At 40.0% G+C, this 25332-nt stretch overlaps 1 protein-coding gene across 1 annotated transcript in view; it reads left to right on the top strand.

Annotated features, from left to right (window-relative positions):
- Positions 1 to 25332, top strand: part of MYO9A (myosin IXA) — a 190647-nt gene that overhangs the window by 46998 nt on the left and 118317 nt on the right. The window contains exons 3-5 of the mRNA XM_075160600.1: positions 18436 to 18530; positions 22459 to 22521; positions 23800 to 23899. Coding sequence (XP_075016701.1) covers positions 18436 to 18530; positions 22459 to 22521; positions 23800 to 23899 — 258 coding nt within the window. The remainder of the gene's footprint in view (positions 1 to 18435; positions 18531 to 22458; positions 22522 to 23799; positions 23900 to 25332) is intronic.

Raw genomic sequence — 25332 nt, forward strand, 5'->3', positions numbered from 1 at the left:
GGGGTTTTCTTCTTACAGCTTACAAATGTCACTGTGAAATTGAATTATCCTTTAATTAAGGAGATCCAGAAGATTGTCCTGAAGAGTAGAAAATTCCATATTTTTTTTTGTTCGCAAAATGTATGTGGAGTGGGCTGCATCCAATGGAGCCGGTGAAAATTTGGGGTTGCCTCCTTAAAACAACCCTCTCTACAAGGCTTATATCCACTTCTTCATCGAAAATAAACTTTGCAAGCTTTAGAAATACACTTCTACAGTTTAATTTAAGGCTCTGAAAAATGTGACGTTGGAAGTATTGGAGTTTATTTCTTTATTGCCTAGGCTACAGCTGCAGGAACGGCGATGCTCAGAGGAATGTATTTGAATTATCAGGCTGAACTCTGCATTTCTGGGCCAGAGTTTTCTTGGTATTTGGAGGCCTCTGGGATAAGGTAACCTTGCCAGCAGATCATAAATTTGAGCCAGGCTTTTTTACCTTAGTCAGGAAATTCATGTTTGAGCTTTATTTAAGCTGGGATTCACGGTGATCTAATCCCAGCACGCTGCCAAACCCAACCTGCAATTTTTTTTTTTTTGGCGTTTCGTTGCTCTTTTTTGGTTTGGTGTTTCAGATCGCTCCCTTCCCTCTCCATCGCGTTTTTTCCTGGAGCTGTTAATCAGAAGGGGATGAATGCATGCAATCACCCTGCAAAAAGCCTCTCTGCTAATTGCAGGGGCGGCGATGGCGGCAGCAAGCAGGGGAGCGGCTGTAACCGCAGGCACCGCTCTGCCGCGTGCGCGGGGCAGAGCTCATCTGCTCCCCAGCAGGACGCGCTTTCCAGGAAAAATTATAATGAGTAAATATTTTTAATTTCTCCAAATAGCAGCTAGAGGCAAGCATGTGGTGGTATTTTGCAAGTATTGGAAGATTGTGTGTGTGTGTGTGTATATATATACACACAAGCACACACAAATCTGCATTGCAGGTGTCATATAGAAGTCCAAAATAATAGGTATATATAAAATAATATCTACTATAATAATATATGTAATGTAATATTAATATAATACATACACAAATCTGCATTGCAGGTGTCAAAGTAATATATATCTTTAACATAAGATCGACAATAATATAATAATAATATAATAGCATATGGTGGTATTTTGCAAGTATTGGGAGATTATGTGTGTGTGTATATATACACACAAGCACACACAAATCTGCATTGCAGGTGTCATATAGAAGTCCAAAATAATATATATATAAAATAATGGCTACTATAACAATATATATTATTTAATTACTATTAAATTATATATATACACACACAAATCTCCATTGTAGGTGTCATATACAAGTCCAAAATAATATATATAAAATAATATCTACAATAATATATACAACATAATAGAACATAATGATACATACACACACACACAAATCTGCGTTGCAGGTGTCATATAGAAGTCCACAATAATATATATTATAATAATATAGACACACACACAAAGTCTGCATTGCAGGTGTCATATAGAAGCCCAAAATAATTAAGTAAACCCCTGCTTCGTTCTCTGGGTCGTGCTTGGCATGGAGCTTAGCATCCTCCTTGGAAAAAGCATTCTTTTAACTTAATTCTCAAGCTTCAGGAGAATGCATGTGATAATACGAGTAAAGTCTGTTTGCTATGGAAAAGCACATCCGTGATAGATATGTAAAATATTTTGGAGAGTAGGTAGCAATGGAAATTCGTCCAACATTTTAATTATTGCATCTGTTAATGAAAAGGTGAGGTGTGTCATTTATTGCTTGTTGGGTACGAGTGGCCCCGTCACATAACTGGAGCTGCTACTCCAGTACATAGGTGTATAACTGGGAGTTGAAAAGGCTGTCAAAGCTAACTTAAAATTATACATATTAAGTCAGTTTTAAAGGAATTTGAGTGAATCCCGCAAAATAGCAGCTAGTCAATATTGGGATGATGATCTATAATTCCCAGCGTGGTCCTCGGAGCAGAGCTGTCAGTGTATAGGTTGCTCGGTTTGGGCAGTGATTTTTGTGCAGCAAATAGAGCACAAGAAGGCTCATGTCCCTGTGTGCTTTTCTTTGTCTGCGAATTCAAGCAAAGAATAACCGGCTCCTGCATCCTCTCTTAATTGCCACCGTACATTTGCTTTAAATCAGAATACTCTATTGCCAGAAGTTTTAGATGAGTGTTAAATGGGGAAAAAAAAATAATGTGGAGAGAGCAAAGACTTTCAAAGACCTTTCCTTGCTTGTGAAGTATGCCTAAAAATTCGAAAAGTCAGTCATCTGCCATTTCATTTGCCCATGCATACGGCCAGTCAGTCCTTAAATCACCTCTGATTTACTCTTATTCCCCATATTTGCATCATGTAGCTGCTTAAAATGATAACTAACTCCAGTCCTGCTCCTCCACTTGTGCCGCGAATCGCGTAAATGAGGATGCACATTTAATATTACCAGCGCAACACGCAGTGATACTTCCTAAATTGCCTTATGTGCATGTACACAAACTCCTTTTCTTTTTAAATATTCTCAGTATAACAAGTGGGCATCCAAGAGCCAGTAAGCCTGGATTAATCCTGGGCTTGGGCTGCTTCAGGAGGGATTACAAACCATAGTATTGGCATTAACGCTACAGGATGGGAACGAAGCTTTCCAAAGTGCTTACGCAGCACAAAGAAACTTTGCTGAAGCCTTTCGACTCGCGTGCTGCTTTCTACTTTGGGCTGCGAAGGAGAAAATTGCGGTTTCTAGAATTACATCACAATTATAATATTTGTAATAATAGAGATGCAGTATAAATAGCCTTATGGCAGAAGAGAAATATATGGGTAATGAATGGGTGCGACCTGCCTGTTGCTGTCTTGGTTTTTCTTTCTGGCTCGTGCAGCCCTTCCCTCTCTATAACATCTGGTTTTCATCTGCTACAGGAAAGCCAAATAATTTCAATAAAACTGGGAGAAAACATAATGCTTTAAAAAACCCCAACATACTGATGGTTGCGTGGTTTTCAAGTGGGGTTATTAAATTTATCAGCCTGGGTTATTGACAGAGTGGATGCTGGCTTGGATGCTTGAGTAAACGCATCATCTGAGGGACAACGCAATTACAGCTTAACGAGGTCAGAGCGCCATGTTTTTCCTTCCAAGGGTCTGAAATGATAAATAATGTGAATGTTGGTGCATCCCCCAGCTGATGTCTCGGCAGAGCGCTGGAGCACGGCGGCGACGTTGCCGATCAGAAAAGCCTTGTTTCAGTGGGACCGGCCGCGTTTGCTCAAGGATTAAGCACGCAGCGATATCTGCGTCGCGTTAGCCTGCAACAAAGATGCATTTCCTAAATTGCCGAATACTAAATATATTGGTATAAAATAAATATATAATATCTATAGGAGATATATTAATAGAAAATAAATATGTAACACATATGAGAGATAAAAATATAAAATAGATATACATATACATGAGAGATATATGTATGAAATAAAAATATAATATTTTCTTTATATCTGCCCCTCTAAATCTGATTCAGGTTGTCATTTAGGCTAATTTTAAAGCTTAGAGGTTGCGTGGGTCAGCGTCTACTTAATCTCCATCACACTAGCAGCCCCCCCTTGACTAAGTTTTTAAATTGCATTTTATTGATCGTTGGGCTTTTAAAGAAGTCCATAAGCTCTTAGTGAGGGCTCGGTGGCATGCAAATGGAGTATTTATCTTGCTACGAGCAGTATTGACCCGAGTAGTCGGGTGCTCGAGGAATATTTAGTAATTTTTTTTTCCATTTAGGCCGCAAAACTCTTGCGGATCATTAGATCGTCTGCTCCTGCCCTCGCTGGTTTTTTTTGCTGTGAAAGCTTCGTTAGGATATAATTATGAGTAAGCAAAATATTTCTGGTTTGCCTTATTAATTGCGTCTGTTCGGCAAGGGAAATGTAGCTGGGAGAAGCAGCTTTTTGAATAACTAGGTCGTCTTACCTGCTAGCTTAAGGCGTGAAGGATCTGTGCGAGCAAATATTGAAGTCTATAGGAGCCATAAGTTTGCATTTTGACTTTAATGGTTGTAATTTTTAAATTGCTTCATGGCTATCATGTCGAAAGATCTTCAGCGCTAATTTTTCCAAAGAGTTTAATTAAGTTGCTAGCTTTCAACTGGAAATTCAAAAAGTAAAATACGTTTGAACTTACTATTAAGTAAAAAGTAAAGTAGGTTTGAGCTTACTACTAGGTTTTATACTTTGAAAAAAACCACTGCATTTCCATTTATTTGACTTGATTCAAGCCACATTTGATTTGATTTCACCCCAGATTGCCAGATCCACACTTTATTTTGCTTAAGAGCAAAATTTCTTTGGACAAGGATGCGTGATTGGGGTAGGGCGCTTGCAATTGCTGAAAGTGTTTTCAAAAGAAATTACGGAGGTAAATTTATTTTTCGGTCCCCTGCTATTCCTTGCCATCGAATCAGCTCCGATTAATTTTGTGCAACTTGCTGTGGACCGGTGCCAGGGACGTGGTTAAGAGGATGCGAAAGGTGAACAGTTCAGTGAGTCGGTACCTAAATGTGTTGGTAACCCAACGTGGAGATTTTCCTACCTCTTTCTACCTATTACATGAGTTATCTTTGATGCATTTGTTTTCTAAAGTGGCACTGGAAGAATTGCAAATGTAGTAATAATCCCAAACCCACTTACACCTTATGTTTTCAGTCTGGCTCAGGATCTTGATCCGCTTGGGAATAGGGTTCCCCGTGTATTTATGCCACACGTCCCACGGAGCAGCAGAGTACAGATGGGAACCTCTTAGGGTGATGTTGATGCTCAGCATTGCTTATCTTCAAACTTTGATTGTGGAGCTCCTTAGCACCAATTCCATCCTTTTTTTCCCTTTTTTGTACAGTCCCTGATAGCATGGGATTTTTTTTCCATACCTTGTTTCAATTTCCACCTGGGTTTTAATTATTATAGTGACTTTAGATGAGGCAGCTGATGAATTTTTAGTAGCTCCCGTCCATCTGGGTGTCATCCAAGGGGAGAGACTGGGAAGAAACAGCAGAAAAAAGGAGAGATGACCGGGGTAATAGCCCCGCGTATCGGATGCTGGAGGCCGGGTGACCAAAGCCTTCCTGCTAAAATCCGGCCAGAACGAGGTAGGACAATCGTACTGCTGTTCTCTTGGGAGTTATAAACAAGAGGATGAGGCTCAGCGAGAGAAAGAAAGGTTTCTTTCTGTATTTTTCCTTTTTGTCAGTTTTTTAGCTGCCTTTTCCATCCCTCCTCCTCCTCCTGAACTGCAGGCAGAGCTATTTAGAGAAGAAATGCTGTTTTCACATGAGTTTAATTTTTTAATGTAGTATTTTACTTGCTGATTAAAGTCAATAAAGAAATGCATTTAATACCCTCTCTTTAAAGATGCAAACAAAACCTTCCTTAGCTACCGCTAATGGTATTTTTGTTTGGGGTTTTATAAAGCTGCTTTGAGTGAGCAAGCAGAAGGAGAGTTCCCCATCTTTCCCATTCGGGATAAACAGATGCACTCCAGCAATTTCTGCTACATCCTGCATGCATCTTTTTATGCAAAAAGGAAACAGAATAATAAGCAGCTTAAAAAAAAAAAAAAATTAATTCATATCATCCTAAATGCAACCAGAGTGGCTGGGCTCCTTGCTTTAACCCCACGTTCAGGATGGTGTATTCTTTACTATTTAAGGGAGATATCTTTAAGCTCTACCCCCATAAAATCTTTCCAAATCGCTCCAAGTGATAACGTGCTGAGACATTTTGACTATACTATGACTACCCTATGACCGCTTGAGCGGTCATCTCCTCCAGCAGCTTCAGGTTTGGGTGGTGTGTAAGGAGAATAAACAGATTGCTGTCTGTCGGCAGTAACTTTATAGCTCTATGTATGGAGTCACGATGAATATAATTGCGTATAATACGCGTATAACAGGCGATGAAGAGAGTGAGATCTGGATCTAAGATACCCTCCAGCGCTTTTTTTTCCCCACTAAGACTGATACCTCCACATACACGTGCTCTGCTGAGTTTGATTAAAATCGTATAAACCATCATCTCTGTAGTTCTGCCTTAATTGAAGGGAGGTCCAAGACATCAAAACTATGTGTTTTGGTGTGTCTTGTCTTGTGTTCTTCATTGAGAACACAAAAATTCTGTCTTGGATCAGACATCATGAAGTCACGTTCACCCTCTGGAGGCTCTATATCATGTAAGGGGGGTATGGACGGTAGCTGGAGAGCTGGGCTTGTGCCTTTGGGCATCACTCTTCCTCCCTCGGTCCTGCAGGGAGGGATGCTCCGGCGGTCCAGCCCCGTTCCGGGAGCAAGTGCAGGAATGCCATCAGCTCCTTTCCTTGCAAGTGCTGGTTCTCAGTTCGTTTTTACAAACCAAGTGTAATTAGTAATGACCCACTCTTTATTCTGATGCGTTGCTGCATGTTAGGTCACCACCCCCTTCCAAATAATAGATGAAAATGTGTTTTTATGTAGGTTATAAATTATATATTGCTGCTCAGCACAGGGAGCGCTTGTTTTTCCCCTTCCTTTTTCACGTCCCTGTGCTCCTCTGGTTAAAGATCCTTTTCTCCCATTGGGTTCAACTGATGAATCTCTTGCTGAATTCAGGAAAAAATACTCTGAATTTGTACTTGAGCTTTGTAGTTTGTCTCAGCCTGGCAGAAGACGTACTCGAAAGCTTGTTGGGTTTTCCAGCTATTTCACTTAGTCTGGTTAAAGGTAATATTACGTCTGTCTACAGAATCTCTCGCCTCTATCTGTATCCCATCGCAGCTACTATGATACCAGCATCAGGTTGTGATTTTCATTTATTTACTATATATTTAGTTACAGAAGAATTACCAAGAGGCTTAAACACACTGTAGTGATTCTTCAAAGCTTGAAAGAAGACATGCTGGTCTAAACTTCACTGTTGCAGAGCTTGCAGGTTTCTTACAAGGGGAGTTGTACACCGTTTGTTTAATTACACGGCGATGGAGAGGGAGCATGTCGGCTGAGTATCTTCAGAGTGGCGAGCAATTGGAGAGGATTTATCAGGCTGCATGGTGGCAATTAAACAGAAAAGACGTTAAAAAAATTAGATGTACAATACCCGTCTGCTGGAAACCACTGCTTCAGGGAAACAGAAGAGAGAAAATTTAATGAGTGTGTACTCTAATGAAGCATTGCTTATTTGCATGAAATGAATTGGAAAGCAAAGTCTGCCGTTACTGTTTGCTCCGGCAAGCAATGCCCCAGTGAATTTCCAAGTGTATCTTCTGCATTTCTCCTGTGCATAGTGTCGTAGCATAAAATACTTGTGCACAGCTCCCAGTGCAGCAAACAGAAGATCACTCGTTTATTCTGAGCAGGTCACCATCTGTCCATCCATCACACACCTTTTTTCTGCCTATCTTATAATTTAAATGCGGTACTGCACATACACGTTAATCTAGTGTTTGCTATATTCTTCTAAAAAGCAAAAAAGTTTAAAAAGTTAGTGTTCCCCAAAACATTACGTACAAAGACTAAAGAGATTGCAAAGTTAAATGCTGTTAAATGCCTTTGGAGACTTAATTTGTGCTGCAGTTCTTAAGCATCCTTGGTGACTCGGCATCCTCCTCCTGCTTCCCTGCTGTGTGGAGCTCTGCGGATCAGCTCATTTGTGCACTAAAGCGAACTCACATCTGGGAGGACCCCGGCTTCATTTGCTGCAAAATTTGGAAGATGTATTGCAACTGATGGAGGGACATCCCAGGAGGAGGTTCAATGGCTCTCAGATGCTGCAATAAAAATTGGGACTGCGTTCCTTCCTCTGGTTTGCTCCATTTTGGGTCAAATCTCCAACGCAAAGTGTGTGGTTTGTGCAGGCTTTTTGCTTCTTGGTGTCTGAGTACTTGAAGTCTTGCAGCAATATTGGATGTATGCAGCCACCATAAAAATTAATACTTGAAGTGTTGTTAAAAATCCTGCCCGTTAATGGAAGATGCGGCCTCAAGCTACATTTCTTAATACATACATGAAAAAATTGAATAGAATGAAGGTGCTTTTGAGTCCCCACTTCCTAATCTCTCTTGCTTGGCTGAGGTGGACGATGAAGAACTGCTGCTCATCTTCAAGCGGGGAGAAGGAGCAGTGAGGGCTCTGCAACCTTGGCACGCTGGCCGGCGCATCCGCGCTGGCATGCCAAGGGTGGGCTTGGTTTGATTCCTGCCCTTTCCGAAAAGCAGGGAAACACGCTCCCCACACGCCGTCCCAACCACTCGGCGTTTTGCAAAGCCGGGCTAGAAAAAGCTGGACAACAGAAAAATACCTGCGCTGGTTTTGCACAGTGTTTTCTGCTATGTGGAAAGTTGGAGTACAAAATCTCAGCACGTTTCTCTTAATTTTATTAATTCAGGGCTTTCTTTTTTGTTGGATTTTTTTTTAAAAAAAAAAGAAACCCAAAGACGATTCTCAGAAATACCAGCCTTGGCAGTATTGAAGAATACTGTGCAAAGCTAAATAGGTGATTTTGGCAGGGTGTGCTTTGAAGTGAAAGCTCATTCTCTGCGTGGAGACCTCTTGCACGACAAACTGAATTAAAACACCGTGCCCGTCTCGTGCCCAGGGCATCGGCTGTTTTGCGCCCGCATTGCAGCTGTTCCTTTCTCTGTAGACAGCGGATGGTACGGTGTCGTATTTAACCCCAGCTTAGTAACCTCTCTCAGTTTATAGAAAAGCTCTCTATCACGACCTCAAAAATGCCCGCGTTTAATACCTTTGGAAAGGTGACAAGCGGTACCTCTTAAATTGTCCTATTTTGCTTTACTGAACGGCTGAAAATACCCATTTAAGCAGTTGCATCCTCTCCTAAGACAAATGCCTGATAGGAATACATTGATTTTTGAGGCTTCTCTTTTGCTGCCTAAAAATAATCAGTGCCAGCCGTTGTTTTTCCTGGCACTTACCGGATATTCTGGTCCCTGATAGATAAGGGTTTTTTCAGTGCTACGCATCGGTCCAATGAGATAATTATTTTTTTCAGTGTTACGCATCTGTCTGGCTCCTAAAGGTGTTGTGGTCCATCCCCAATACGTAATAATAAGCATTTTTAAGCTCCAATTTCACCATTTGAACCGTGCTAAAAAGGGGAAAAGACATTTTTATGGATCGATCGGATGTCCGAAGCTGCCCGTAGCTACTGAAATGTTGCAAGGGCTGGAAAACATCAGCCCAGCAGAGCTGCTGTGGTGTAAGCGAGTAATCTTAACTGCATACGATGCACAGAAATTTGATGCTGCAGCTTAATAGCGCTTGAAATTTTGGAATTGCATCAGGAAGAGTTGCGGATTATTTCTGTAATCCTGCAGAAGAGCAGGGAAGGGCAGGAAGGAACATGTGTATTCATGTTTAACCTTATTCATGCGATATTTTACATGGCAGAATACAAATGTGGGTTTTATTGTATTGATTTAATGGCAGAGCTCTGATCCTTTTTTTTTTTTTTTTTTGGAGGGGAGGGTGTGTATTATTTTTTGTCTGTAACTAGCAAAAAGTAGCTGAGGTCTAAAAGGAAGGATAACACAGGCAGAAGCCAAGCCGGGTCTCGTATTACAGTGGTATGCTTTTGTTGCTGCTAACGTGTTTTTGTTTTTCTTCATTACACATATTTCTCTTGGGAAAAGCAGGAAAAATATGTGTGTAAAATATACATGAGGGCTCCGTGCCTCTGCTAAGAGGTTCCAGATGGGAGGCATCACGGTAGGGACACTTTCTCCTGCCTTTTAGTTTGTGGCATTGATTTTGGTGATAAACTGCAGGAAAACTTGTGTCAAGCCCAGAACAGTTTCTTTTTTTTTTTTTAGCGTTTTTGGGGCTATCCAAGTATGCAGTGGGAAGTTGAAACTTCATTTCTAAACATTTATGGCCCCATGTAGAATCATTATATTAAAAAAAAAAGAAATAAATAGGGTTTTGAAGGGACTTTGAGAGCCCTCCTCCTGGGACTGGAGAGTGTCCAAGGGTTATACACCAAACCAGATAACTCTCCCTAATTTAGAGGCTGATGGTTGGTGAGGAGGGGATGGAAGGTGGTGGCGATGCCTCTCCAAGGGATGAGACTCTTGCCGATGGCGCAATGTTTCGCTTCCGTGCCAGGCAGCGGCTCTCGGCTCTGGCTGAGATTGTTGCTGCATTGGAGATGCTCCTCTTTGAGAAGACCTCCCCAAACTTTGATGGCTTGTTTCCAGACATGTCCTCGGGCTTAAGGTCCACAGCTCCACCACGCAAAGCAAGCAGTATTGCACCAAGAGTTGCAGCCCTGGCGAGCCGTCGGCGATACCAGCCTGTCATCACCAGCTCTTGAAATAAGTGAGTCACAGCTCCAGCGAGCGCTTCCGAGGGCTACTAGAGCCATGAAAAAGTGAGAACAGAGATAGGAGCTTGCATATGGCAAAACATGTTGTCCTACAAGGTTGTCCTAAGGGAACGTAGTCTCCTGCATGGATGTTTTTGCATAATAAAATTAGATTTTAAAAAAAAATAGTACTTGGTGCGGGGATGTTGTGTGTTGTACCATTTTGAAGCATCAGTGTTTCCAAGACGATGTGCTTCTGGCCAAAAAGACCTAAACCATGTTACTTTTGGAAGTATGTGAAGCCATGGGTGAGGACTGCCTTTCTACAGCTGTCTGTAGTGCTTGATGCACTAAAAAGCTATGGGAGAGGCTTCAGAGCCGCGATTTGCCCCGTCTTCTGCAGAGCACTGAAACACGTGGATGTTTGTCTGGTTTTGGAAATGGAGAAGTCATATCTTTAACGGTGGATTCACGGCAGGTGAGACACGAGTGGTCAACAGCTCTGGAGACTCAAAAGCCTCAACCTTGAGAAAAAGGGAATCCTGGTGCTGCGTATGTGTTGTCTGCTCAGCTCAAGGGACGTATTATTTGCAATAAGACTTTATTTAAAGTAAAGGAAATCTGTGGTCCTGACACACTGCAGGGTTATTTCTAGCAATTACAGAGAAATTTTAATTGCAGCATTAGCTGTTGGTGATGCATCGCTGTGCTTAATCTAGCTCTGCAAAAATGGATTATGCAATGTGAAGAAATCATGGTATGACTTGATGTTGTAATATATAATATAACCTACGTGGTAGTCACTTTAAATATTTATTAAATATTAAATTTTAAATAAATATTTGTTATTTAAATATTAATTAAATATTATCTGTCAATATTCTATTAGTGCTGTTTTGTTTCTGCTGTAGCGCTCGTTTACGGTACTGGTATTGCCTACTGAGGGAGTGTCAAGTCTCCTCCTTAAGCCATGACTTGTTTTCAGCTGGTCATTTTATTGCTCTGTGATTATTTTATATCTTTATCAGTATGAAAAAATCATTTGAAGCACCAATTAAGGAGATTTTGCTCAGTCCTGGGACCTGTCAGACACTTGCTGTCTGCATCTGATGTAGTAAAGTTTGTTCTTTGGCTGCAGAATATAAACGTTGGGAGTTGTAAGCATCCCCTGGGTTGGAGAGACCCCTGTAATAACACCGAGCTTCCCAACTTCATTTTGAGATACTTCTGTAAATCCGAAGCTGAACCCGGGCTGAAGATTTTTTTTCCACCAAAATGTTTGTTGGCCGATGTGTGCGAGTTTGCTGGAAAACACGTGTGTTTGGCTGCTCTTCCCAGGGCCATCCACCCTTTGCATAAAAAAATAAATGTATGAACAGAGGACCAGGAATGTGAGCCAGACCTTAAGGATTTGGCAGCCTCTGCCTCCAAGATCCATCCGCACCGGCCTTTGCCGATGACCGTCTGCCAGCTTAGCCGGGATTTTTTTCCCGTAACAGCACTTGCGTAGGAAAACTGTCCCTGTTTGGGAAGAAGACTTAAGTAGGAGGCTTTGGTTTGGTTTTGGGGTTTTATTTTGTTGCATCATGGTTACGTGGTAATTCCTTTTTTTCCAGAGCGTTGCTTAAAAGGAAGCAGCTGAAATGGTCTGATCCTGTGCTTAAGTATGGGAAAAGGAGGAATATTCTGCCAACGTTGAAGCCAGGAATGCAGATGCTAAATCCTATTTCTTACGTAGCTGGTAGAGCACCTGCATCAGCAGAGCTTTAAATCTCCCAAACAAGTGTGTTGTAATGACTTTTATAGTACTTTATCTAGGGTATCTTACTCTATAAGTGTATTTAATGGTGCTCTTGATATTTCCATTACATGCACTGGCACTTCTTTTATTCAATTAAATTGACCCGAAAACCTTCTCCAAATCAGTGCTCTCCCATTAAAAGTCATTTTCTCCCATATTTGTATTAGGGAGTGTGAACTCTAAGTGCACAAAGACAAGCGGTCTTAACTGACCCTGTATTTTAAGCCTAATTGCTACAAAAGATTCGTTGGTTAATTGCTCCGTCCCAGGATCGCAACTTGATTCAGCGGAGAGGGAAACTGCTGCCCTTGCATAGTCTCAGTTTTGCTGGGCCAGGTAGGTTTAGTGCAAATGTTTTACAATGATAAGACATTTTAAGTTGGCATAAACTAACAACAAAAAAAAGAAAAATTAAAAAAGATGTTTCATAGCCGGTATCATGAGAGTAGTATTTTATCCATAAGTTAAACTACAAGAAGGTATGTCTGTTAATATGGTAGAACTCACTTGGCTGCCATTCAGTAATTGTAATTATGAAACGAAGTATTTGATGTGCTTTATAATACTGCTGAGTTTAATTCTGCGTAGTGAAGGGTGCGCCGACATTGACAGTGGGATGAGGAGTGTTTTAACCTTCATAAATGCAACAAATGGTGCGTTTGGAGCGGGGGAGACCCCTTAAATATGGTTTTGGACCTTCGCGCAGTCTTTGCAAGCCTGCCCATACGGACAGGAGGGAGAGGAAGGGTCTCATCAGCACTTCCCAGGTGTCTTTATCCTCTGGACTTTCCCCATCTGAAGTATTTGCAGGTCAGGTATTTGAAAGGTTCTTTGATGGGGTATGAAAAGCGAGGAGAGGATAGGGTTGCATCTTTTGGTTGCTGTCTCAGCTTAAAAAGTTGCATTACTAATTTTACGGGAAGAAACAGAAAACTACATGGTTTTGAGAAGCTTGTGAGCAAAAAATCATGCTAGTAGGAGACACGACAGAAAGCAAACACCACCGAAGAGAAGTTCTGCTGTGGTTTGCTCTCAAAGACTAGTATAGGATTGGATTTTGTTCTAGGCAATGTTTGAGGAAAAACATTATCTGTTTGTAATAGAAAAAAAAAATATTTTGTCATTATAGTCCTTGTGTTTAAACTGCTTTGTCACCTTTGAGGTTTGAAATGGAAAATTGGGTTTTGGCTCTCCAATGTGCTCCAGTGGCCCGCTGAAGAAAAGAATAACGAAAGAGAAATCTTTTAAAGATTCTGAAAGTCAATGTTTGGCAGTTCAGGGTTGCAGGTCATTCTCGGTGAGAGCTCTGCTCAAGCGTTGCAGCGCGAACACTGTAAATACTTTGTGGTTTGTGCTTTTTACCATAAAAGCGTCGATGGTTTCATTAGGCAGTATGGAACATCTAGCCACAACCAAGAGAATTAAAGAACGAGGTGTCAGCACTTGAACTCGTATTTAATTGCTATAAACTAGATATTCAGTATTATTGCTTGGCCATGCAGAACAACGCCTCGAAGGATTCATATAAAAGCTATTTTACTTTGCAAGAATGCAAGTTGTAGCTCATACTTTTTGGCTTTGGTACTTATTTAGGTGCTTATTTAGGTGTCGTGGTCTCTGCTGCAGAGAGGTGGCTTTTAGGGCTCCTGATGGAAACCGAAAGTTGGGGGAGGTATCACAAAGTAGTATAGTTTTAGCAGTGCAATTCAGGTTGATAGGTTTTATCAGGTGGTGAGCTGCAGATTTAAAAGAAGTATTTCCCAGGGCAGAAGCAATAATGAGAAGGGATTTAGCAAGGCTCTAACTTAAGTAGTCTGGATGCGTTTTATGTTCTGGCCATAATTCAATAGATTTCTGTTAAAAAGCAATATAACAGGACAAGAAGAGTGCTGGGAGCTTGGTTGCAGGTTGATGAAAACAAGCAAAAACGGTCTTTATCATCCAGCTGTTTATGTTTCGAGATGCAGAAAGGAATTCGTAACCACAGAGAATAACTTAAAAAGCCAGTGAATGCCCTGGTCATATAAAAAAGACATTAAAATTACAAAATTTCAATATGCTTTTTTCTTTCTGTGTCTTTTTTTTCTTTTGGAATAAAGATATTTGTGAATTATTATTTTTTTCAAGCATAATGTATAGAATATTGGGAAAAATAGCCTTCCAATCTGAAAGTAAATTACAGGTGATGTTTAAAACTACCACTCTTTGTGGAAACATACCCTGGACTTCTCTAACAGAAGCTATAGGTAAAGCATGTGAATGTACATCTGACGTGCATTGAATCCTTGCTGTTATATCGTCTGTGTTGTGTCCATCTAACTGTGGCCCTGGCCTTGTGTTTATGTTATTTTATGGTAAATAGACTTTTCCTATACTGTCTTCTTCAGTGCAGTCCCCGTGCATTAGGGCTTGGGCTCGTTGGGCATCGTATGGACTCTGCACATCTCTTGCCCTTTACCAGCACCTATATATGCAAAAATTTTAATTCACAAATATTCTCTATGGTTGCATAAGTTCAGATGAGCGTTTTATTTCCCTGGCTGCTATATTGCTGGCTGACGCTTTGAGTTTCCACCTTGCTTATACAGTTACAAGTCATTCATACTTTATGAATACATGTGATTCGTGAATTCCAAAATTCACGGTAAACCAGGGAATACGAGTCTTCTAGCAGTCTCTTGTCTGATATTAACCTATTTCTTGTCCCTAGCATAAATGAGCATGACTAAATCTTGCTCCCAGTCCCTTCAGTGCCCCACGATGGAATATAACTGTTAATATAACTATTCCACAGTGGCGTAGCCTGTATTGAGATTTAAATAGTTGGCTTGCTTTTCTTCTGATATATTTATGGTACGGCTTTCTAAAAAATTAAATTTACATTTCAAGTAGACGGGAAACCATTTAAAACTCTTGTCGATTAATACATTTCTCTTTCTATGTAGCAAAGATCAAATGATGTGTTTATTTTCCCTTCCAAGGGTGAGTGCTAGAGGCTCATTTGAGAAGAACAGGGCTGGGGACCTTAAGTACGCCAGCAAAGGCATATATTTCCACTAGTGCTTTCACTGCAGAAACTGTTATTCTTTAGGGGAATGGAGCTGTTACTCTATAGGGGAATGACATTCAATTAGGATTATCTATATAACAGCATCTTATTGTCATTGCCGTATGAGAACAAGTCACTGCGGTGTTTTCCTAGATGCAGGGCTTTGGAAAATAACCTTATTTCAGGAAAGACATTAAAATAATCCTTATTCCGGCTGTATTCTGTAATTAATCCAGATTGCATTAATATTCAGTCCAAAACGAAGAGACCACGAGCCTTCGGGATCAGGTGAGGAGGAACATGAAGTATTTAGCCACGAAACTGTTAATTTTTTTTTCCCTGCCGTCCACGATAAGCATCTCTTTGTGCGGGAGGGTTGTAGGAGGCAGGAGGAATGGAGCTGCTCGTTTCTCTGCCTGCTCTAAACTGTTGAATCACCAGCGCTGGGTCCAGAGGGATGCTCGGCTCCTACAGAGGAACGTATTGAATTTTGTTTCCTTCAAAATGTTGAGCCCAGGCCAGTAAAAGCTTTGGTCTCCCCGAGAATTTTAGGAATGCTGTTACAGATTTTTGTCCGTTGAACTGCTCAGCAGCTTTGAATCAATGAGTTAGTAAAGGGAAATAATACGAACAGATGATAATTTGTTTTAGGGAAGTAGTTATAACTCATTTTGTGTTTTCCGAGGCTGAACTGTTATATTATGCCCTGGCTGCAGAAGGACGTGATGTCCTGTTCAAGTATATATAGATTAGGCATGCATAAATTGAATTAATAGCACTTTTTTTTATAGCCCAATAGTTCTGTTAAAGAAACGTGGTGAGTAAACCAAACAAAACCGTATTAACTGTCTCAAGTTAAACATCAGGCGTTTCTTTAGCTACTTGTTGGCCCGTCACCCCTGTGCCTTTGCCATAGAGTCAGCCTTAAGTTTTAACAAGGCGTGATCCAAAGAGCTTTCTCATTTACATCAGCAATAAAGAAAAATGCATGAAAGAGGGATATTATGGGTTATGATTTCTGTAGGCGTTTGGGTTATAATATATAATGTGGTCTGGCATATTAATCCAGGAAAAAAGCTCATAAAAAAAGAGGACTCTCGCAGTTCCCCACTCCTATATTTGAAATGTTTTCTCCTGACTCTAAATGTTCCTTGTTATAGAATGAAAAAAATGTATTCCTGGGTAAGGCTCTTCCCAAAGAAATCCTAATAACTAGACATTATTTCTCTCCAAGAGCTATTACTTAAGGTATAAGCACAGGGAACGGAACCAGAAGATCCTTTTAATATTGTTTTTTGCTTAAATTCTTTATTAAATTACATGAAAAGGTGATTAGAATAGGGCTGCCATCCGTTTAATCTGAGTTCGTTTGTTCTGAAGTGAACAGCGTTAATTAGGTGTATAGAAAATGTATCTTACTGCCTTCATGTGATGTCTTAGATCGCAGTCGATCCTATTACGAGGGAAATGCTCGTAATGTAATTAATATTATTTAAAACAAGTATATAAATACATGGTGATGCGCTAGCTTGTGTTGAGTATCAACGTAGTCTGCTTATAAGCTTCTCGCTGTGTCTCTGCTCGCTGAAATACCTGGAGGAGGATGGGTAAATCCTTTGGAAATGTTAAATAGCATCCCATCTTTTAATGCCAAAATGCCTATTTCGGGGCAGAGGATGCCTGGATTTTCGTTGCCAGGAGAGTTTTGGGGGCTTCAATGGTCACCTAGAGGTGTGGGCATCTTCGACACCCTTCTGAGGGTGGGGTAGAGGAGGGGTGCTGGGTGCAGGGAGGATTTTTGGGGGGAATAAGCAGAAAAGAAGCGTGAGCAGCCTGAAAAGATGTGAAACCTCTGTAGGGGAGCGTTCCTTAGCTGTGTGTCTGAAATCATCTCTCAAGTATAATCTGCTTGCTCGGCAGGTTTCGGCTGTCCCAGAACTTGTTTTAGTCAACTAAAGCAAATTCATATGCAACAGCTTGAGTTTAAACAAATCCCTGTATTCAAATAGGGGGGGGAAAAAATCACGTTGTTATTCTGTTAGCAAACCTCCTTTGGTTCTTAAATCATTAAATCTAACCAGATTGCTAAATAAATCTGCCTGGGAAGATAAAGGTAGTCGTGAGAGCGCGCATCACGCAGGTACTGAAGGTGTCGAATACCTTTTTGCCAAGGTTTCATTTAATTTGGCCTTTTTTTTGTGCTTTTAGTTGCAAAGTTAAATCTGAAAAGGTCACTTGAAAAGCTTCAGATTATAGATGTAAAGCCCTTTTAATCTTTTCTAATAAATAGCTGAGTAGGGAATAAATCTATTGGGAGCTCGGAGCTGAGCTCTGGTATTAAGCCTCAGCACAAAACGTATTTGTAATTCAATGTCCATACACAAACAACGCTTAGAAATTATCTTGCGTATAATTACCTTAAATAAGTTTGGCTTAGAAGAAAAGGTGAATGATTATCAAAACTGCTTTAATAAATGAAACATTAATTGGACCTGGCAGCTTGACAGATTCTGTCACCATGGGCTGGGTTATTATTAAAGTGATTTAGGCACAATTGAAAATACCAGTTTTCAGTGAAACTGAGCTGCAGTTCTTACAGGTTTCCAATAGCTCTTCTGTTCAGAGATTTCTTCTAAATGGCAATAAATGACTCTATATATTAGGTGCCTCAGTAAGGCAGGGTTTTAATAAAAGCTTTGCATAATAAAGACTTAGAAAAACAACAGCAGCAGATCGAAACGACAGTGTCTGAAATGCTGAAAATACTCTGGGTTATGCTGGTGCTATATATGACGTTGTCTAACATCTGAGTAGTCTTCAAAGCATTTTCCCCCCTAATTCCATATGTAATTAAAAAGCAGCTTCCTCTAGCTCATTAAAATTTAGAGTCTTGTTGAAGCAGTGTACTTTTATATTTATTTAAATGAATAAAGTACAGCCTTAATATAGACTGTAATAACTTCAAATATTAAATCTGTCTTGTACAGCTAACATTTTATTTTTAAACAGTGTTTATCTGCCCTTCATGAATACCAAATTGAAAATGAATATGGTCCCCAGAAGCTTGTCGTATTATTTTGTGGATCATTCAACTAACTTTCACCATATGCTTTTTATTAATTATACAATGATAGCAAAATCCCCAAAGTTAAGTTGCTAGTGACGTGCATATAAATAAGGTAAGGCGGTGGCTTTTCGAACGTAATGATGGCATCTCTCTCTTTTCACAGGCTTTTGGAAATGCAAAAACGGCACATAACAACAACTCGAGTCGCTTTGGCAAATTTATTCAAGTGAATTATCAGGAGACGGGCACCGTGCGCGGGTAAGTGGGAATCAGGTTGAAGGTGCTGTACGTACTCTGATCTGCACAAGGAGCCTAAACAGGCTGTTGTAGGGGGTACACGAAAAAGAAGGTTCATTTTTTTGGCCAGTATGTTTCCCAAAATGGAGAGGGGGAAAAGAAAATATTTTAGCATATTTAAATCCATTGGTATGAAAATGTTGGCATCTCTGAGCTGCACATTGGCTTCAAGCCAGTTGAGCTCTCCTTAATCATGATGTCAACTTATAATTAAGCTGAAATGGAACTTTTCCTCCTGAGATAGCAGGAAAGGGGAACGTTTTAGCTAGGATGGGTTAGGGGGCTGGAGCACGTGATAGGAAGTAGAGGCTGAGCGAGCTGGCTTTGCTCAGTCTCAGGAAGAGAAAGCCACGGGGGGATTTAGTCTCCAGCTGCCTGATGGGTGTTACAGAGGCGGTGGAGCCAGACTCTTCTTGATCGCCGTCTAATTCCCCATATGCTTCTGTCTCTACCCTGAAATCTCTCTTTAACCCAGCCCTTGACCAGTTAGGGCCTCTTTTTTCCCCTGGGCCATTGCAAGGAGATGCTTGTCTCCATCGTGGTTCTCCACAGTTTATTTCAGCATCTCTTCTGCTACCCAAAGCTCATGGGACGTACAGCTGTGACTCAAACCTTCCTTCTCCTGGGGAGGGCTGCAGCAGAAGTGCTGCGTGGTTGGAAGCCTATGGATGAAACCTTCTGGGTGGGCTTTCTCTTTGGCTTTAGACAATTTACACGGCATCAGGTCATCACAAAGTGACTCAAGCTAGCTCTAAATGAGCAGGGCTTCGTTAACTCTGCTTTTTGTCCGTGTTAATTAACTCAGCTGGAAAAACGAATAGTAGAACTGGCATGCCAGGGGTTGTATAATTTCTGCAGCTACCTAAGAGATCTCTTGCTGGGACTTTGTTGTTATTTTAGAGAATTGCTTTTAAAATCTTTTCTTTCTTGTTTTCCAGCAGAACAGTATCACACAAATAGCTTCCATTAATTTTTCAAATGAGCTTAGGTACTCTGTGTACCTTCCCACTGTTTCTTCATCCTACGTCAAATCTGATGTTCTTTTTCTTTTTTCTTCTTCTTGAATTCTGGTGAACAGTTCTCTTAAAAGGATAAGCCTCAATTTTTTCAATACCTACTGAAACACAGGGCAACAAGAATCCAACAAATGCCTTACCAATGCATTATCTTGGCACGCTATGTCAGCTCTGTGGAAGTGGCCTCTATTTATACTTGGCAGATAGGTGCAGGTAACATTGTATTCGTATACCCTAGTTCATAAAATAAGAAGGATTTTCTTTCTTCTTTAAAAAAAAAAAGCACTTTCTTGGTCTTTGGTTGCACGGTGTGATGTGACTGTGCTTTGCTATGCTTGCCGTGCTGCCCCAATGAAAATAAAAAGACATTGAAATAAACCTATGAGTTGTTCCTGGCATAGGAGACCACAGTTTTTTTCTACAGTCTTACAAAGAAGATCACAAGTATTTTTGGTTTTTTTAAAACTTAGCATAGATTTTAAGCACAACCCGAGTCAATTATCATCCTGTATTCTGCATATGATTTGCTTTGTTAATGTAACTGTAATTTGCAGCCCTGAATCAGAATTTTGCTCTGTTCGGAGGCTGAAAATAGCAGTTGGATATTTGCTTATAAACCCTATGAATATAATGACCCAAAACTTGAAGCGAATTTAAACTTAAGAGATGTAATAGCCAAGAGATTTAGTAGCAGCCAGCCCCGCCCCATGAAATGAAGTCTTTGAAGATGTCTTTAAAATTGATGGAGCATGAGCAATGGCACAGTTAGGTGCGTTCCCATAAGGCTTTATGAATTTGTTATGTCCTGTTCGATGATAAGCGAGTTCTGGAGGAAGGTCTTTGCAACCTGTTCAAAAGCCTCAACATCTGACACGCTCCATAAAATTGCAGAAAAGCCAGATAGGAGACATTTTAATTAAAAGCAACAGTGCGCTGGTATAATGGTAAATCTGTGCAATGGCATGAGGCTGTATCTCAAATACCGTGAGTTGGCACTTTCAAACATGCTGTGCTTGGGTGATTTGCATGTTGGTATTTGTATATGAAATTCAGTCTCAGATTTCAGATGATGTTACCTAGGATGCTAAGTACAGGATGTGTAGCATGCTTAAATGAGTATTTGACACGAAATCATACTCTTAGAACTCCTTCTCTTTACTCTTAAAGGTAGATTTGGCATAATTGACAACAGTAAATAGAAAGCAAACATTTGGAGACATCTCCTTTTTTAAACTTGGTTTTCCTGTTCACTATCCTCTCACAAGAGGGGACATAAGTTCTTCTTGGGACATGTATTCATTATGACCTTTGCACTAAGCAGGGAGTGTTTTACCGAAAGAGCATTTTAGTTGCATCTACCAAAAAAAAAAAAAAAAAAAATTAAAAAATTTGCCCTGATTTAAATAGTGGTTTGGACCAGGTGACCTCTACAAGACCCTTCCAACCTAAATTATTGCATGAGAATGATTTTTTTTTTTTTTTTTTGGGTCTATAATAAGAGCAGATCTCACAGGGGAAGGGATGAAATGTCAAGGGCGGTGGACGTGATCCAGGTTGTCGTACAGCAGCGTGCTGAGCTACTACCCAGGGGTGCGAGCGGGATCTGGGACACTCTGATACCTTTTTCACTCATCTGTTCACCGAGCCTGCAGTGAATTTGTGGCGTGGCTTGGAAAGGAATGATTGGTTTCAGGTTAGAAAGGGGATACAAAAAAACCCTGTCGGCGAAGAATATCCATAGATATTCTCAGCTTCCTTGCAGGGAATAAACAAGAATAAACCTTTTTGGTGCACATCATACAGAGGAATAATACTGCTTTGCTGTCTGTCTTTCTTTACTCTCCTATCCAGCAAGATCACTCCGTTGGGGGTTGGATATGCCATCTCCAGTAGCTTCTCCTAAGAGCTACCATAAGAGTTCTCACAAAACCTCTGCAGCATGTCCAAATGATTTATTTTATTTTATTTTTTAGTGAAAGGAGGGAGAGAATTACTGAGATGCAGTTAATAAATAGGTCTGTCTTCCCCATCTGGAGACTATGGTGGAGAAGCGAGCGTGGAGGCACCTCCTTGTCCTACCATGCCCAAGGCTCATGGGGTTTCCCGATTCATACGTGGCTGCTAATGTCGGTGCCACGTCACTGGGTGTCTGTAGCTGGAAAAGCACAGCTACATCATCAAAACTGCCAATTATAACTCCTGTTTCTAAATCCCTATCATTACTGGTTAGTATTGTTTGGAAGAAAAAAACCTGTCGAAGCTTGTTTTAACTCTACAAGCTTGAAAAAAGTATTTAATATGTAAATTAAACATGTTTATTATGAAGGCTCTTGGGATAAAACGTAAATTCCAATAAGGAGCTTTTGCAATTGTTTATTTTTTGACTGTAGCCACAAGTTAATAACCCGAGTTTTTGTTGAGAAGTGGCTCTTCTGGAAGAGGGAGTAGTGATTTGGGGAGCGACTCTTGCAGCTACATCTGATCTTGCAAACTTTTGCACCCAGATATGTTTCTTGTGTGCACAAATCTTGGTCTGCAAGCAATTTTATTTTGCTGGCTTTGGATTAAATAGGTATCTGAGATTCTTCATTGCTGTCAGAGTTTCCCCCTGCCCTCCCTGCCCATAGGCTAACGCATCTGAGATCATGTTTTTCATATCCAAGTTAGTGTTGGCTTTGTACCAAACCAAAAAAACCTCAAAAGCCAAACATAACATTGGGCTTGTTCTGCCTAGGAAGAAATTTATATAACTAAGTGAAACAAGGCTGAAACTTTTTTTTTGTGCGTACTAAGACTGAAAAGTCCCGCTAAAGCTGTGTTCATTTAAGTTGAATATTGGGTCAATGAATAACGCTTTTATTTTTTCCTTCCAGAGCTTATGTTGAAAAGTACCTCCTGGAGAAATCAAGACTAGTCTATCAGGAGCACAATGAACGGTAGGTGCCTATATTTTGCTTACAGGGTTGGTTTTGACTTCTATGTGTGCCCATAGCATGGCACAGATAGCTTAAAACCCTGTTTGAGCTGGCACGGGGGGATCAGGATTTTCATGCTCCTAACCCTGTGCTTCAAAGATAAATGATGCATTTTATATTTTGCTGTTGAGAGGAATGTACTACCCAGGGAAAATAAACTCTGTTATTCTATTGACGGGCTTTGATTTATATTTTCCATTGTCTTTATGATTCATGTCATATGGATTATTACGTACCGTTTGTTTTCTTGCACAACTTTTAAGCTATTTAATATCTAAAGGGGGGGGCGGGGAGATGGTACTTTAGTTCTGTTTTACAGTTCTTAACACATTGAAGCCATCGCAAGGGCCTCTAGAAAAAGCTAAGATTATATACACAACAAATTTAAGCAAATTCTTCTTTCCTAATTGCAACATATTATTTGTTGCATTCTCCTTTCTCAGTAATTATTACTCTGATTTTAAATTAATTTGCTGCTTCTAGTTGTCTTTCAACTGTTGGCACCTCTGTCTGTGTTTCCCTTTTGAGACAGATGTGCGAGAAGTTTTCTTGAATGCTCATGGGCTGATCCCGAAGTTAAATAGCATCTACAGCCTTGACAAATGTACTCTTGGGTGTTGCGAGATGATTAAACTGGTTCCTCTTGGAAAACATCCAACATAAAAGCAAAGTTTTAGTTTTAGAAATACTGCTACGCTCTTAGCATTAATCCGCGTTAGAGTTGTCTTGAAGCAAAACAGATGAGTGTCACTTGGGGTGTTTTTAGTATTAGTAATATTCAAGTATTTTGAATATTTGAGTAGCTGTAAAAATTGCAGATTTTTCCGTTCTGTCTTAAAGAACTGCAACTGCAAAATCATTACCTTTTTAATGGTAATAAAGTATTAAAAATAATGATAATTTCTGCATTGCAAGGAAACATGTTGTTTTGATTCTAATAAATATGTAGGCATTGTGCATGTTTCTGGAGGAAAACGTGACGATGTTGGCTAGGAATTCTTTAAGTATATTCTAGGGCAGTGGATGTCCTTGGATGGAAAAGAGGGATCTCATTCTCCATTACTTAATTTAATCTTTTACATCACTGCAAAGTGGGTACGGGCCATTTCTAAACAGTGTTCAGGTCTGAGTTTAGAAGCTGGAAAGTCAGGTTATGAGGTTTACATGCGCTTCTCTGCTTAATGCTGCTGTTTGTTTTGAAGTCTAACGTCTTTTTTTTTTTTTTTCATTTGTCACCAGGAACTACCATGTATTTTATTACCTCCTGGCAGGAGCGAGCGAGGAAGAGAGATCAGCGTTTCATCTGAAGCAGCCTGAGGAATATCATTACCTCAACCAGGTGGGAATACTACACAGGAATACAATACGTGGTCTTGCCTTTTCTACTGCTGATACTTAATGCTAATAAAGAAAATGCGTGGAGTAGTAAAAATGAGTTGTGTTGATGCTCTATAGGCAGCCTTCCATCATGGGAAATAATTCTGCATTGGCAATCTGAACACCTGATAGTATGGAAAAAAAAATAATCAGTGTTTTCCATTTTTGTCCCCTACCTGGCATATGTTAAATACATTGTGTTTTTAACTGTTGAAGGGAGAAACAGTAATAATTTACCTGTTATCTATATGAATGTCATTTACACATTAACATCCGTCTGCTGAGTAGAAGAAAAGAGAAAAATGTGTGATACCAGTAGGTCTTCAGGATATAACATCTCGCATGAGGTAGTCCTAATTCTGTAGCTTCATGGCTGGCTGTTAGCATGATCCTTTGAATTTAACAATATAATAAATTTAATATAAATAAAAAACCAGCAACCATTGAAAATGTGTGAATTAAAAATGAGTAGGGTACTACCAGTGACCAACTAAACTCATACTTTGGAAAATCTGATTTACTTCAGTTATTAAAGATACAGTTGTCCATTGATGCTTGTGAATAGGGACTTTACTGCTTTTTGCTCAAAAAAAAAAGAAAAAAAGGATTAGGAATATGTGGAAGAGTAGTTAGGTTATATGTTGATTTTAACTAATTGCAATTTTCTTGGAGCTGAAACGTGATTAGCAATAAAGAGTAATTTAACCCACAAGCTCGAAAGAAACTTGCATGCGCAGTGCAACCCAAATAGCCTTTAGTCTTTCTAGAAATATAATTTAACTCTGGAATACGTCTCACTTACCCGGGGCTTTTTAAAGATCTTTTTAAAGTGGGCTATGAAAGCCAAAATCTATTGTAATATTAACGACTCCCACCCACTCTTAGCAGGATCAGGAAATTCAGACAAATGAGTAACATATTAAGAGCTGAAGGCTTTTTGCTCGCTCTCTTTGTGACTCAGGCGTTGGTTGGAGACATGGTGTGATCTTCACGACCATCTGCGCTGCCGTTTTGCAGCGGGAAAGTGTCAAGATCGTTTGGATCGAATGTTTTGTCAGATTCTCAGGTTTTGTTGGGCAATCCAATAGTTTTATGTTAGTCAAAAACATTGCTTTTAATTATAGTCCTTTTTTTTAATAGCAGTTTAACATTCAAGGGCGTTAATATTTAAAGTAAAATAATAAATCCAATAGCGTGTAATCTAATAGGAGTGTGATAATTTAGGTTGAAACATTTATTTTAATCTAAATTAGGATGCTGTGGGCAAATAGGCTGGAGAAGGATGCTGAGGTATGTCCAGTGGATAAGGGAAGCAGACTCTGGACTTGTCTGAACACGGTGTATGGACAATAGTGACAGTCTGAATTTTTAGGGTTTTTATTATAATAATTTTTA

Source organism: Calonectris borealis, chromosome 11 (genome assembly GCF_964195595.1).
Source record: "Calonectris borealis chromosome 11, bCalBor7.hap1.2, whole genome shotgun sequence".
Taxonomy (NCBI): domain Eukaryota; kingdom Metazoa; phylum Chordata; class Aves; order Procellariiformes; family Procellariidae; genus Calonectris; species Calonectris borealis.